Source organism: Bactrocera latifrons, unplaced genomic scaffold (genome assembly GCF_001853355.1).
Source record: "Bactrocera latifrons isolate USDA-ARS-PBARC rearing strain unplaced genomic scaffold, ASM185335v1 scaffold_357, whole genome shotgun sequence".
NCBI classification, from domain to species: domain Eukaryota; kingdom Metazoa; phylum Arthropoda; class Insecta; order Diptera; family Tephritidae; genus Bactrocera; species Bactrocera latifrons.
Window position 1 is genome coordinate 58,411 of NW_017536998.1, and position 15,335 is coordinate 73,745.

General features: G+C 38.1%; 3 protein-coding genes across 3 annotated transcripts in view; 1 reads left to right on the forward strand and 2 right to left on the reverse strand.

The window, feature by feature from the left end:
• LOC108971727 overlaps nucleotides 1-15,335 on the forward strand; it is a 103,972-nt gene that overhangs the window by 13,398 nt on the left and 75,239 nt on the right. The window lies entirely within an intron of this gene.
• LOC108971728 lies at nucleotides 672-1,737 on the reverse strand. Its single transcript, XM_018937979.1, has 2 exons — nucleotides 1,391-1,737; nucleotides 672-1,306 (listed from the first exon to the last, which is right to left on the reverse strand). Exons 1-2 carry the CDS (start codon nucleotides 1,578-1,580, stop codon nucleotides 1,017-1,019), a joined length of 480 nt encoding a protein of 159 aa, XP_018793524.1. The 5' UTR covers nucleotides 1,581-1,737; the 3' UTR covers nucleotides 672-1,016.
• LOC108971729 (probable insulin-like peptide 1) lies at nucleotides 13,625-14,450 on the reverse strand. Its single transcript, XM_018937980.1, has 2 exons — nucleotides 14,220-14,450; nucleotides 13,625-14,136 (listed from the first exon to the last, which is right to left on the reverse strand). The coding sequence occupies exons 1-2, from the start codon at nucleotides 14,377-14,379 to the stop codon at nucleotides 13,922-13,924; spliced, it is 375 nt and encodes a 124-aa protein (XP_018793525.1). The 5' UTR covers nucleotides 14,380-14,450; the 3' UTR covers nucleotides 13,625-13,921.

Consider the following 15,335-nt stretch of genomic DNA (forward strand, 5'->3'; position numbering starts at 1 on the left):
TCTAACGCTTGCTAGTCAGAGATCATATTGCTAACGTCTCCAGTTTTGCCATTTTTACGAGTACTTGACAGTCAGCTCGCTGCTTTTGTCCGATTGCAGCGCAGCAATTTTACCGAAAAATGTGTGTTGAAAGGCTAAAATTCAATGTTGACAGTTGAGATTTTCCGTCATTGTTGGATCTTAGTTTGTGCTTGGTAGGCGCTTCATTGGATCCTCTCACAGTTGTATGGGTGCTCAAATTCGCAATATACTTAAAAGTTGGATTTGAGACTTAAGTGAAAATATGATTGCAAGCATAGCTGAGTTTAGTGAAGGTTCTGAAACACATTTAGTCTTTGACTGCACACCTCAATTGCCACATCTCGTTCGGAAATGAAAGGTTTCACAAAATTAATCAGCTTATGACCCGTTTGGGAATTCATATCCAAGTCTTAACAAAACTTATTTTGTAAATAAGCAGAGGATCTGTACGTGGTTTATAGTACTGTTTTATTGGAACCGATCCGTTGTTCTAAAATATTTATTGCTAAATCGCAATCGTATAATAAAGTTAGTTGTTAGTTATGGGTATGAGCTCCTCTGTGCCTTAGATGTGAAAACCTCGACTATTGTCTACCTTATGAGCCAATAACAAAGGGAATCCATTGGGGATTGTGATAAATACATATGTGTAGAGTTAATTGATAGATTAGTATAATTTTAGTGCACAAAACTTGGTTTCAAGGCATTTAGATCACTTTAATCACCATTATCTATTCGTAACTTATTATTTGCATATACAGTTTTTGAGTTAATTTATAATAATGTGCTTTATCACTTTGTTAATGTATAGAATATAATTATAATTAAATATAAAGAAGTTGCTCTATTATATTTAAGTATGAAATTGGTTGCATCTGGAAAATTGTGTTTTGGTGTAATACAGTTTCTTTCTTATGCACAAGTGTTCTCAGCTTAATTAAAACTAGAATAATATTTGTGTTTTACCATCAGCCGTGACTGTAATCCCTGGATACTTAGACTAGGCCCGAGCAGTATCTAGCGAGTTCGGAGTAGGAGCAACCGAAGCTGCAGCATTCGTCCGCTATGCCAATGCTGTGGGTCAAATTTCGCCGCAAGCGCTTCCCAGTGATTCGATGTTTTCGACGCCAACGCGCGTCCTTCTTCAGCAACTGCTTCAGACTTGGTTGACGGTTCCCTTTCCTAAGTGCTACTGATGCCCCCCGTTGAAATTGTGTCGTGAATTTTCGTGGTAACAGGAATTGATCGGCGTGCCTGCGACTACGCAGATAACGTATTGGACCATCTGTCATTTGCGCAGAGAGTAAGAACAGAAATAAGTCAAATTTGAAAATACTTTTCAAAATATTCCTCGCCAGCTGTTACTTACCCAGATTTTTTTTATTAAAGCCATTCTTGCAAACACTGAACATCATAATGTCCAGAGCGTCGCCGCAAAGAAACTCCGATGGTTTTTCCGCTTCACAATCATGTACCAACAACATCAAAGACAACAAAATTAGAAATACCCAAATTAACTGTCGCAAGGGATCGTTCAATTTTGAAAAAGCTGGTGCCATATCAGCTTTTTGTGATCTTTCCACATCTCGCTCGAACTGGCCAAGTACGTACTTTACAGCGCCACCGTTTGTTTAGAACTAAGCTATGAGAACGACTTCCCTGCTTGGTTCAAGTGAATATGTGTCACTAACTGCAAGAAGAGCGTTGACTGACGGGTGTGCGAACGGGACCGCCTATATCGGCTTGTGTATGCAACGAACAGCTGTTTCCAATGACGTTTCACTGGTCAGGTAGTTAGCTACAAAGTGATTTATGTGCAGGCGTCTGATACTTAGGGTAGCTATGTAGGCATGTGTAAATGACCCCCTATGTACATGCCTTCCATGTGTTTATTACAAACTATACCTGATCATCTAGAGTCGCGTATAAAAATATAAACAACTTCTCAGGCATAGATATGTTTATTACTGTTTATATGTTTATTTACTTACTATATAGAGGTTTCGTCCACAAAACTTCAACCAAATATTAAATCAAGAATTATTTTTTCTAACCTTTCCTTTTTGAAAAACTTTAATTTTTATAACTAAACGTTCGACGTATGCAGGAAATGATTTACGGATCATTCTAAACAACTTTGCTGAAAAGACCATTGGTCTAAAACCGGTTACAAACCAAATATTTTTAAGGCGCAGTTTTTCTGTACTTCTAAAAATTTATTCATCAGTTTTTGAGAGTTGAGATTGTGTCGGAATCGGCAAGATCTTAAAACCATAATCTCCTATACAACCGATTATTCAGATTCCTAAAACTAAGCCTTAAAAATCGCTGACCGCTTTAAGACTCTTCCTCTGTTAGGAAAAGTACCGCATACACAATTTAATGGTGTAAAATTCGACCCACTCTAATATAGATATGTTTACATTTCGGTGCATACTTATGTATAAATACATACATATGTATATAAAAAAATCTATATATAGGCACGATGCTAACAACAAAGCAATTGATAACAAAAGTGTAAAATATATTTACATATTTCTATTTAGAAAATATAATGATCATATTTAAGAATCCTACGAATATGTAAGTTTCAACGCATACAACGACACCATTGAAGTAGTAACAATAGTCAGCTGAGCACTCAGCTGCTTGAAGCAGCTGCGATAAGTGACTAAACGCCCTGTACACCATGCGGGTATTTCCTCGACATAAACATGCTGTAATACAGGGTGATTGGTACTTAAATTTCACACAGGCCATTTTAAGCCCCATCAAATGAAGCCGTGCAATGCCGGTCTGAAAAGCAGCGGTATTGAAATAATCATTTCAAGTCATGGATGCTTGTATTCCTTAGATTAAAATAGATTTTCTTCAACAATTTTTTTCTCATATAAAATATTAAATGTTTTTTCGCATTTATTTGTTACAAACATTCACTATTAACAAAGAAATTCTGAAATTTTTGTAAGTAAATATTTTAAGCTCGGCCATTGCCACGAAATTCCCGGAGACCCACAGAAAGGAGACGCGCTCAAGCTGGCAAAATAACTCCTTACACGATCATGTAAAGTGTTATAAAATGTGTTTTAATTAGAACTCTTACTTAGAACTCGGACGGAGGGAAAAAACTGAAAATTGGAATTTGACAGACATTTTTATAAAAATTAATGAAGAAATTATGCCGAGTTTCTCTTCTACTCTCAACCAAATTAACACCCAAGAGGACTAAATTAAAATAATTTTTCGGGATCTTCCAACACTTGACTTCCTAATGCCGTACCCTGTAAGAAATAGTTGCAGTATCGGATAGCCACCGGAAACTTGTCGTTTCGCCACTATTTTAAGGGCTCATGGAAACAAAAGAACAACACACGCACACGCTCCTGCACGGCCTCAGCTGCTAAAAATATCAGTTCTAAAAAACGCGCGTGCATAACAGATTGTTTTCAAATAGATTACATTGTGCCATTGTTGTTTTGGTGTTTAGGTCAAAGAAAAACAACAACATTCCCTAAGGCATTGTTTATTGTTTACTGTTTGTAGTTTTCAACTATTGCGGAGGAAGGCGCATATACCGAGATAGCATGAATCTAAAAATAAAAACAAAAAAAAAAAAAACGTTAACTTCGGTTGCACCGAAGCTAAATACCCTTCACAGGTGCGTTTGTGTTCTGTTAGTCACTTTGTGTTTAGTTTGTATGGAAGCTATATAGTATATATAGTAATTCGTTCTGAACAATTTCTTCTGATATCACATTATTTCTACAAACAATAATTCATACCGAATTTCGTGAAGATATATCGTCAAATGCAAAAGTTTTCCATACCAGTACTAGATTTCGACGTTCAGTTTGTATGGTCCTATATTTTATAGTGGTCCGATATCGGTAGTTCCGACAAATGAGCAGCTTCATGAAGAGAAAATGACATTTGCAAAATTTCATAACGATATCTTAAAAAGTGAGGAACTAGTTCATCTATATACAGACAGACGGACAGACGAACGGACAGACAGACAGACGGACATGGCTAAATCGACTTAGCTCAACATACTGATCATTTATATATATACTTTATAGGGTCTCCGACGGGTGTTACGAACTTCGTGACAAACTTAGTATACCCTGTTTAGGGTATAATAAATTTGGAAGCCTAAATTTAGCTACAATTACAGTTTTATACTCGCAGATTTATGTGACTATTTTCGTGGCGACATTCTATGAAATTTAGTGAGGTTTGTACCGAAAAGAAACAACATAAGTCCAGGTCCTACAGAAAACTTAAGGCACAAGAAAATTATAAATTCCTTGACTTGATTTGGCAGTCGTAAAGTGAATGAAAAGTGGCGCCCTTACCAACATTAATGTGCAAAGAAGGTATGAACAAGAGTGTTCAACTGCGCTTGCATAGAAGTTAATGCCTTCCTAGTAATTGGCTCCTACTACAGCCTCATGAGCTCCACGCAGCTTAACCACCAAACGGAGCCGAAAAGTTTCTCATTTTTTATATTGTAGCATAGAAGAGTTGAATTTTTATTTTTGTGATTAAAATCACAGGGATCAAAAATAATATAAAAATCAATTTTCATTGATAAGCCATGGACTTTTAATCTATTTTGAGGCTCCCTGCTTTATTAGGAAAAATTCACACAAACTTCAAATTTAATGGCGAATGCTCATTGTCATTCGAAAGATTTAATTTAATTTTTGAAGATTACCTCTTTTAAATGTTGGCTGAGGCTTCGTCTGAGATGTTCCATCCGTTGAGTTCAATTTTCGATGACTCGTTCCAGCATTTCGACTTGTAATTGGCAAATGACGCATGTGATGTTTTTCTCCAAGGCCTGAATCGAAACGGGATTGTCCGCATAGACTTTAGACTTTACTTATTGCCAGCGAAGAAAGTCTAATGGTGATATCACACGACTTTGGGACCATTGACCGCCACAAAAAGTGAACTTGCCTCCTCACCAAAGTTTTCTCTCCGTTTAAATTAAACCAAATGTCGTCGAGATCACGAGCTTCAATTTGCTGAGAACGGCGCCGAATCGACCATTCACGGTCGTCGTGTACACTCTCAGCTATGGATGCTATATTACCTTCTGTTCGTGATCTATTCGGTCGAATATTATCCAATAATGATATCCCAGTCTCCAGATAGGTGATGGCCTTGCGAATAGTACGCTCAGTCGGCCGATTATGTTTACCATAAGATGAACGAAACACATTCTTTACAGACCGTAAATTTTAGTAAAAAAGTTGAACAATTTGTAGAAGTTGTGCAGGCGTAAGTCTTTCTATGATGAAATGCCAAACAATACTGGACAAAAATAGCATGACAACTTGACACGGCTGACGCGTGATCTGTGAAAGAAAGGCTATTAAAAAAGTCCCTCTATTTGGATCACCGGTTATTAGCAAACGCGTTCGTCAACTATGAACGCCCTCTACGCCGAAGTACAGTCGCGGCGGAAAAAATCAGTAAGTACAATGTATTCAGTTTCAGCGTTCTATACAAAAAGCGTTTGAAAACTTTGTTGTTTACATCTAACTTCTTCCAAGAAGATAATGTAGTACTCTGGTAACATATGCCAATTTTCATGACTACTTTGGAGGGTGGTCTTTTATAGGAATGTAAAAATGAATTATCTTGAATATTTAGAGTGTTTTTATTTACATATTGAAAAGAAATAAAAAATGTATTTGAAAAAAATTAATACTTTATTATTATTATTATTGTCACTCGAAGTTGGAACCTCAAAAAAAAAAAAATGCACGTGGGTGGCCAGGGTGATTTTGGTTCTTGATGTTTATCTGAAATCAAATATTCTTGATTATTCTTAATCTATAGATATGTATGTCATTCTGGTCGGAACTACTGAAGTTAAATTTCAAGTGCAAATCAGAAAATGGCGGACTCTGAAAAAAGAGTCCTTCTATTTTAGCAAAGTAGGGGTTGCAAAAAAAGGTACAGGGTAAAAAAATATAATATCCGACAATATACGTGTACAGAACAGCCTGTTAAAATTTGAAAGCAATCGGTTCAGTAGAAAAAAGTTAGGACCCTGGCCGAACAGCAAAACAATGTTTTGAGAGAACGCGTTTAAAGTTGAACAGCTCCGAGAGAGATTACTCCAATACGCTCTAGGAAACTCGTTATAGCTCCCGAAATATTTTGAATTTCAGTCTAAAATTTTGACAGTATATTCTCAATTCATTGTACTTTCAAATCAAGCAAAAAAAAAATTGTTCGCTTTTTTGAAGCCAAATTACTAGCTTATTACATTAATGAAATGTTTACAATTCAACTTCGAGCACCTACACCGATTCTAAGTATTCATAGGTATTTGAATCCATATGTGCAATGTTTTTCGAAAACAACAGCAAAAGTTTGCACTTCGTTCTGAACAGCAAATGCTTTGCAATAAGTTTTCAATAATAATTTTCGAAAGTATTTCATTAGTGGCAGAAACGTTTTCGTCAAGGCCCAGGGCATATTGGTTTGAGTTCATCAAACACAAAATAATAAATTAGAAATTTCAACGCGGCCGTTGCCAGTGACCTTAATATTTCATTTTATTTCTGCCTCTGCTCTGCCTGTGCTGGGAACGATTTTACAGCACACACACACACGCTCCATCATTATCAATGCTTCAGTACATCGCATTTCAGATGACTTATAAAAGTGTTGTTGTAGCGTTGTTGTTGCTTCGCACTCTATACATTTCATGTGCTTACGGAACAACAATACAATAATAAATTTTCCTCATGATCGCCCCAATTGGTCCTCCACTGGCTCGTTCATGTAAATAAATCTTGTATTTTATTGTTTTTTTTTCTGTTGTTGGTTTTTGTTTTTGTAAAAATTGAGGAATGAGCAAACAACGGCAAACAAACAAACAACAAAAGGCCTGAAGAAACAACGGAATAATACAAAACAACGCTGATAGCGGCCATTGGCATGTCCCAATAGAATTCAATGCAAACGCACACTTTCAATATTTACATACAAAAACGCTCTGTGTTTGTTGTTCGTGGCACTTATCGGCTTCGAATGCTTGCGGTAGCTCCAGCCGCTCAGACAGTCCGTCGACCACGCCCGCCGTTGCAAAGCGCTCAGCAGCTAAACTTGCTCTTTAGCAGCGCTCATTAAGTGAGACATTTCAATAATTGTCCTATATTAATAAGGATCGATTGTTCTTGTTGTTGTGCGTTTGTATTGAATCAGCACACACACTTTAATGTACATACATACATATATATGTACATATATGTGTGCATATTAGCGCCGAAATGAAGACAGAAACGACAAATTGATGGCATTAAAAGATAAAAGGATAGACGCCACAAAATATCTATGTGTGCGTGTATGCGTGTCACAGTTATTAATGGGCGTAGGTTAAATGGTGCAAAATTAAGTAAAATTTATTGAAATCCAGGCGCCACAAAACTCACAGTAAAGGGGGTGGGAAGGATTATAAGGAATAATATTGTGCAAATGGAATAGTCGCGGTGAAAGACTGTGGAATAAAGAAATTCGCAGTTAACGGTTTTATTTGGCTACGAAAACTCCGAAAATTATGCACGACACACCCATCCATACGCTGCTTGTGGTCATGAAGGGATTTTCAATAAGAGCGCTACAACAACGAAGCGAAATTATTAAAATTTACTACCGAAATTCGGAGTCAGTGGCTTCAACTTTAAAAGCTAGCTTGACCGGAATGACTCGTCAGCTAACGCAAACTAGTCCAGCAAAAACTTAAGGCACATATTAACATTATTCAGAACCTTGTAGCGCCTGCAATTGATTTTACTTTAACGTTTTCCTAGTCTGTGGGCGTTAAGCCTGCCACACAAGCTGCCAATTACCACTTGCCTTGGCTGCCAACCAATTTTTAATTTCTTGAGTTTTTTGCCAAGTATGGTGGCGGAAAAGGATTTGAACGAATGATTCCCGCGATTAGAGTTCGGGAGCACTTACGACAACCATTAATTGAAGTTATGGCAAAGTAAATTACAGTCTGTGCGACAACACGAATTTATGCGCTTTCTAAAGTTTCTGGAGCTAAATATACAATTTTTTAGTTGAAGCTAAGTCTTATAAGTAGAACGTATTTAAAGTGGCAGGTAGATGGAAACTTTTTGTTTCCTGGGTTATTGGGAAAGATTTAAGGTTTTGACATTTTGAGGATTTCTTTATTTTTATTTTTTTTTTAATTTTTTTTTTTTTTTTTATTTTTGGAATTCACTCTTCCCACACTTCTTCAAATACCTCACTCTCCGATTATTTGTAATACAACAAGCATAGAGTGTTTAAAAGCGCTTAGAGCAGACCAGGCTCTAAAAATCCATTCGAAATAACCAGCTAGCTACTGGTGTTAACTAGAGTTAAAATAAAGCTAAAAAAAATGTTGCAAATAATTTCGTAATTAAAAAACATTCCAGCCAAAAAGTCTTCAAGTCTTGTGAATGCAACTTAAGCCGAACTTCTATGACTCAAGACCATTGAAAATCAACTCCTCCATACTGACGGTCACAACAACTTATTCATATTCATATTCATATTGCTACCTTATTCCCCCTTTTCCCATGTTTACCTTTACGACTACCGTATTTGCAGACGTTTGAGGGAAATGGGCGCTCATTTGCGCTTATGTATTCCTGCTTTCATATCTGCACTAAATATGTACCGTAAGCGTCGAAAGGCTAGGTTGAAAAGCAACAAAACGCTTCTAACCCATAATATTTGCGCTCGTGGTCTCCGGCGCTGGGACTTGAGTTAATTGTCAAATATTTGCCAGCCTTGTGTTTTGCAATTAAACTCGCGCACGTGCACTTACCTGTGTTGAGCAAAACGAGGGCGGTGAGACATACACATGAACGCGGAACTCGTAGCGACAAGTGTAGCTACTATTGTTGCCGTTGAGGCTAGGAGTTGGTTAACATAAAGTGTATACTCACAGTTCCTGAAGTCAAATACACACCTGCCACTGCTTCTTGGAAGTTGAGCTCGTTTGAGCGCGTGGCAAAGTGTCACTCTGCCGTGGAAGTGTCGCTTGGGTATGCACTGGCACACACATACATGCATATGCTCGCTGGTGTCTATAGCGGTAGGGTCGTGACTGGTGCATTGCACTCGGATGAACTATCAGATGATGCCAATTCGGCTTCATGACAGCGCTGATAATAACCTGTTTAAAATTTCTTAGTGCGAAACTTTAGAAATTCGGTAAAACCCTTGGTTCCTCCTTCATTCGTTGATGTTTGTTGTATATGTGTAAGTGGCACATAAGATAACTAGTTGCCACATTCTGCAAAATAAACCCTAAAACCCTTTTATATGCCTTTCATTCGAAGTTGAGAACTGTTTACAACATAGTTTAACGAAGTGTGTGCAATTTCTGATTTGTCTTTATTGAAAGAATACAATATACATATATACATACTGCAAGTATTTGTAAAATTTTGCTTAATACACACTTATTTTAACCATTTTGTACATAAAGCGTTGTGTATTTCGAGGTTCTTTACTTTTTTTAGAGAAAACAAGTAAGGAAGGGCTAAGTTCGGGTGTCACCGAACATTTTATACTCTCGCGTAACAAGTCTCATCAAGATATCTCAATTTTTACTCAAGCTACAGCTTGCACGGACGGACGGACAGACGAACGGACAGACAGACATCCGGATTTCAACTCTACTCGTCACCCTGATCACTTTGGTATACATAACCCTATATCTAACTCTTTTAGTTTTATTACTTACAAACAACCGTTATGTGAACAAAACTATAGTACCCTCTTTAGCAATTTTGTTCCGAGAGTATAAAAACACAGAAACTTCAAACTTAAAAAGTATTATCTATTATTATTCCAAAGACCTTTGTGTGGTATTTATATTTTGATAAATATCTCTTTTAAATGTTGGCCGCGGCTATGTCTCAGTTGGACCATCCGTCGACTGGTAACTGGCGATTGACAACCATGATGTTCCAAGGTCTGAGTCGAAGCGGGATGGTCCGTATAGACTTTAGATTTTACATATGTCCAAAGGAAAAGTGTAAAAGTGGGATATCACACGATCTTGGTGGCCAATAAAACGGCTCAAAACATGAAATTATCTGCTCATCGAAGTCTTCTGTCAATAAATCCGTTGATTGATGCGATATGTGGGAAGTGATGACGTCTCCTTGAAATCAAACATCAGGCATCAAATAGCCGGTAGTCAAGGCTTCCGATTGACACTTACGTTCTCATCGGCAACATTTTTGAAGAAATATGGACACATCGAACCGTTATTTTTTCTGAATGAAATGACAGCTCTTGAGTCTCTTCATCCCAAATACGGCAATTTTCCTACACATACCCACTGAGCTAGAAATTGGCCCCTTTTCAGAAAAACATTTACCTCAAAAATGTCGGATTTTCTTGGAAATGCCATAGCACATAACCAGGTCACTTGGGAAGGTTGAGTGGTCCTCGTCCTCGTGTCCTAGTGTGCACTTTCGTCTAAAGCTGCTACATTTCCACTGCGTGCTGGATGTGGTCTGTTCGGTCGAATGTTCAAGATGGGTGATGCTGTCGCGAATAGTAGGCTCAGTAGACCGATTATGTTGGCCAAGTTGAACGATTGACACGACTCACGTGTTCACGTGTTCTGTGAAAAACAGACTATTTAAAAAAGTACCTGAACTCGGATCACCCGCTATAAGAAATAAGAAAGTCGCAAAGAGTCTCAAAGAGCCCAAACTGTAGGATTAGATTTCGAGCGGGGTTATTCACTTGCAATTCTTGGCAAATGCCAGGCATCTCTTTAATCCAAATAAGTTGTGTTGACACCCGGGGGCTGCGTAAGGCCTCATTATGTTCCAAAAGCTGACTCGTATATTTCAATTTACTATTTTTCATAATTTTTCCAATACTATAGTCATTAAAATTTGCAAAGTTTAAGGCGAGTTCAACCTTATCTCAACATGTCCACTGACGACTGAAACAGCAGAGTAAGAGTAGACAAGACCAAATCTAGAATAAAAACAAATGTGGTCCGAACTTTGCTCAAATGTGTCTATGCATTATTGCACATATGCAGTTCTTCAACTAAATACAATAAAATCATAATTTTTAACGCTGAGCAACAACAAGCCGTTAACACTTAACCCCGAAGACATGAGAGATAAATTTTATTTAATGCCAAAAATTCGTTGGCAGGCGGCCAATTCCAATTTTTAACGCACAGCCATGAAAGCGTGTAAACGTGTTCTCGCATACGCCTCACCCGCCACACCCACCACAAAGCGACTGTCACCGATGCATGCAGACAGGACACACGTTCTTCATACATACATACATATGTAAGTACTCGAACGAGAAATTTGTGAAGAACAGAGAAAAGCAGAAGGAGCGATTGAAATTAAGCGGGTGTCGCATAAATCAGAAGTTCACACACACACGCACATACAAACACGATTGTGGTGTGAGAAATGCTCGCCCAGGACTCGCCCCCCACACGCTGCTTGTGTCCACCTCAACCGTTTGGCTGTGCAGTTGTTGTTGTATGTTAAGCTATTGCCAGTACAATTCGGTGTGCAAATATTTGTTGGCACACACACCACATACACTCGCACACATGCAGACGCGTTTGCAGCAATTTTCGTATAAATTTGAATATGTGCAAATGCTCACGCATACACTTAAAACAAAGTGCACATCATAAAAATATCTCAATTTTTATTCATGCATGGTTAATGTGGCCTACAACAATAAAACAAAGCCATGTTGTGTTAGAGAACCCTACACATGTGCGGGTGTGTGTGTGCACAATTTATATAAATGCAAGTTTGTTTGTATTTATAATCTTACAGGCCACTTTAAAAGCTTTTATGCTCACACTCGCACACTAACCCACACATACACATACAGACATAACGCTTGGCAATGCAGTATATCAAATGCGAAATGCGAAAAAACAGCGCGCCAACAGTATTGTGTGCTCAGCAACAACAACAACAGCAACACAAATATAGCCATAAACAATTTAGCCAAATTTATGGGGTCTCATTTACTGCACTTTTTCTCTGCATAATTTATGACCTAAGCAGGTATATTAAATGTCCTGTAAAAAATACGCATAAAATGTCCCAAAAACAACGCCAACAACAACACAGCGCAAAGCGAAACGACACAACAGCATGCGGCGGCATTAAAAATGCCAAATTGTGTACCTTTTGTGAGTAAAGAAAAATTTTCGCGCGACGGAACGGCCGTACACACACACACACACAAATACATGCGCGACTGCGTTCACACATACACCGGCAGAGGAACGCACTGCTACACGCGCTTGGCAAATGCTCGGACAAGGCGACAACAATCACACCACGCCGGACGACGCGGTGAGGAGGCAGGTGTGCTGTGTGTTTAGATTTTCCGGCTTTAAGTGGCCAAGGTGTGTAATTGCTAGCCGTTGCAGTACTAGCCGTTACAGTTTGGGTAATTTCCCGAATTTCTGCATCGTTAAAAGCCAGTCTGTATAGATTTCATTAAAAGTGCATTCGCGCGAATAATAAACTGGACACCACAAAGTAATAATAAAAGTTAAGGTGATGTTGCTGTCCACGTTCCAGCTGCTGCCATTCACGATAACATAGAAAGAGAGCAGAAAGTCAAATGCTTCCTTATAAGTTATGAGACACATGAAGGCGATTTCCGCGATCTTCTTTGTCCCTCTGGCACGGGATTCCAAATTTCGGTAGTAAATTTTAATAACTTCGCTTCTTTGTTGGATGGTATATCTTTTTATGATGAGATGACACATCTTATTGATCCGAAGTTTTGTCGTGATGCAACTTCCTATCGGCTGCGATGTCTTGTCGGACCCGATTGACCCTTCGTTTGAGCCTCTTGAGGACTTCCACGTAAAAGTTGTCGTTGACAAAAAAAGATAATGAGCATCGTTTTCATTTTGGATGTGCTCATTTTTCCGGTCTTTAGCAGCGACCTCTTCTCGGCACTTCAAAAAGACCTGTTGCCACCAAAACGCACCACTTCTGGCTAAAGCAACATCTGGGTAAGAATGATCATTTCAAACGGTTCTGTCGCAGATTTACCGAGTTTCACACAGAATTTAAGCGCGTACCTATGCTCTAACGAACGCTACATTTTCGGCTTGCACTAGTCACAGACTCTCGAGGTGCTCGGAGAAAACTGGCCAGCCACTTGTTCGTTAGTTAGGAACGCTCTCTATCGAATGCAATCGAATTTTCCTCGCGGCGGAAGAAAATCAATCCTATTACTTTCCGGGGCCCGGTATATATACTCGTGGCCCTAAAACAGGCAGCTGGGCAACAGTTTGGGAATATGCGATCCATTACCAATTAACTACGTTTATGCGCGCTTTAAAATTCATCAGAGCTGCGTTGGTCGTAGGTCATTGTCAAGGTTTTCAGTAACTGTGGTCGCATTACACCAATAATACAAAGTCAGTAACTAAAAMAAAAAAAAATAATAATTATTTCATCACAAGCAAATCTCTAACTTTAAGAACTGGAATATGAAAATAAAAAAAATTACTCAGAGCTTCTAAACATGGAAGATACTTTAGTTCAAATGTCAACATGTGTTTATTTTTGAAAACGTTTCTTTGGCATGTCCAATAGTTTGCTGCATTTGTTTAAATATCAATTTCAAGCTTTTGTTCGAACAAGGCTCTTAGCACTCGTTAATATACATATATCCGAAAACCGTTTATACTTAAAATAAGCCAATCACATTATACCTCATGTCCTTTTATTCGAGTTTTTGATTATTTATAGTGATTTTAGTAAGCATCGGCATTACAAGTACTTAATTAAAAGCGAGTAAGTGTAGTGGGCTGAATACTATACTAAGCATTTTAGTTTTAAAATGTGTTGCAATAGGAAAGAATCTCATTGTAGCTGCAGGCCTTGCTGCAACATTCATCATAAACACCGGTTAGGATCGTGTCTCGGTGGCGACGAGTCTTGGCTAATGTGTCAAATTGGGCGCCGTGAATCTTAGCTAAGAATGGCGAGTTGGCATAGGGGAAGGGCAGCTCGTAGTCCACTTCATTGTTTCCCAGATCATCCCACTCCACTGATTTTCAAATAAAGAAGTTTTAATTTTCGAAGGAAGGTGAAATAATTGGTCAGTGCTGCAATCTTCAGCGGTTTACTCACCGGATTTCTTGAATTTTGAGTTGAAGCCATGGACGCAAATAGTGCTGAGCACAGCGTCCAAGGCCGGTCCACAGACGGTGCGTTGGCTTTGACCGTGTGGCAATAACACTGCCATAACAATCAGCACGGAGCAGATTTTCAGGAAGTTCTTCGGTATCATAATGGCGGTGGTGTGTTCTCGAATAAGTGTCAAAACCTAAAATGCTGCTTTTGTAGTAAAGCGTACTAGTGAAGCTGTGGAAAGTAACTGATGAAATTCACAGCTTTGGCTTTGTTTTTATAGAAGTAAATTCGCAAAAAGAGATGAGTTAGCTTGCTCTCCTATTAATTAGCATATGTCAGTTCAATGCGTCTCATTGGTTCTTAAGATACTGTGTGAGGTGTGAAGGCCGAAATCAAGGTTTTCAATGAAATCTGTTGCATATTTATGAGCACACGTGGATAATATACACGTATAAATATGTAAATGGTCTCAGACAACAAGACTTATCTCTCATACCAAAAAGTTTAAACGCGTTCGGCTGTAATTTCATAAATAATTCCTCAAACTACTTTAGATATTGTATATTATGGTTGGTTGAAATGTATTTTGGGAGAGCGAATTTATCGGTTGCTAATATCGGAATATATAAAGAGTTGTAAATATTCAATGATGTGTATCCGTTATGTAAGCTTCAGTGCAGCAATGCTTTATTAGAAGTACTCTTAAATCGGACAATTCGCCTTCGATTTTTTCTTACGCATCTTCTATTTTAGGCATTGAGCTACTACTTTAGTTGCGAGTGTAAGCTAGGTTATTACTATAAGCTATCATATGAATACTGTTAGACAACTTTATTATTTTAAAATATGAGATAAATAGTTCGCTTTTTAATATCACCTCTTTAATTATCCTTTCGCAATTTCTACCAAACATTTATGTACCCCGCTCCGCAATGCCCCAAATATTCCTCGCCTATGCATTGAAGTTATGTCTCAATATCACAGCTAACATATTGTCCAAATATTGGCAATAACTCTAAAAGTGGCAATAAAATATTTATTGTCGCCATTAAATGACATTCAACTTAGCTTCTGCCAACATGCAAGTCACATCTACTTTTGTTTCTTTATATG

What these genes read in the sequence shown, in the direction of transcription:
- LOC108971728 (XM_018937979.1), bottom strand. Translation starts at nt 1,580, where the DNA reads ATGGCACCAGCTTTTTCAAAATTGAACGATCCCTTGCGACAGTTAATT. An exon ending in CTTTAATAAAAAAAATCTGG is followed by an intron (nt 1,307 to 1,390) that starts GTAAGTAACAGC and finishes CGCAAATGACAG; the next exon opens with ATGGTCCAATACGTTATCTG.
- LOC108971729 (XM_018937980.1), bottom strand. Translation starts at nt 14,379, where the DNA reads ATGATACCGAAGAACTTCCTGAAAATCTGCTCCGTGCTGATTGTTATG. An exon ending in CTCAAAATTCAAGAAATCCG is followed by an intron (nt 14,137 to 14,219) that starts GTGAGTAAACCG and finishes TTTGAAAATCAG; the next exon opens with TGGAGTGGGATGATCTGGGA.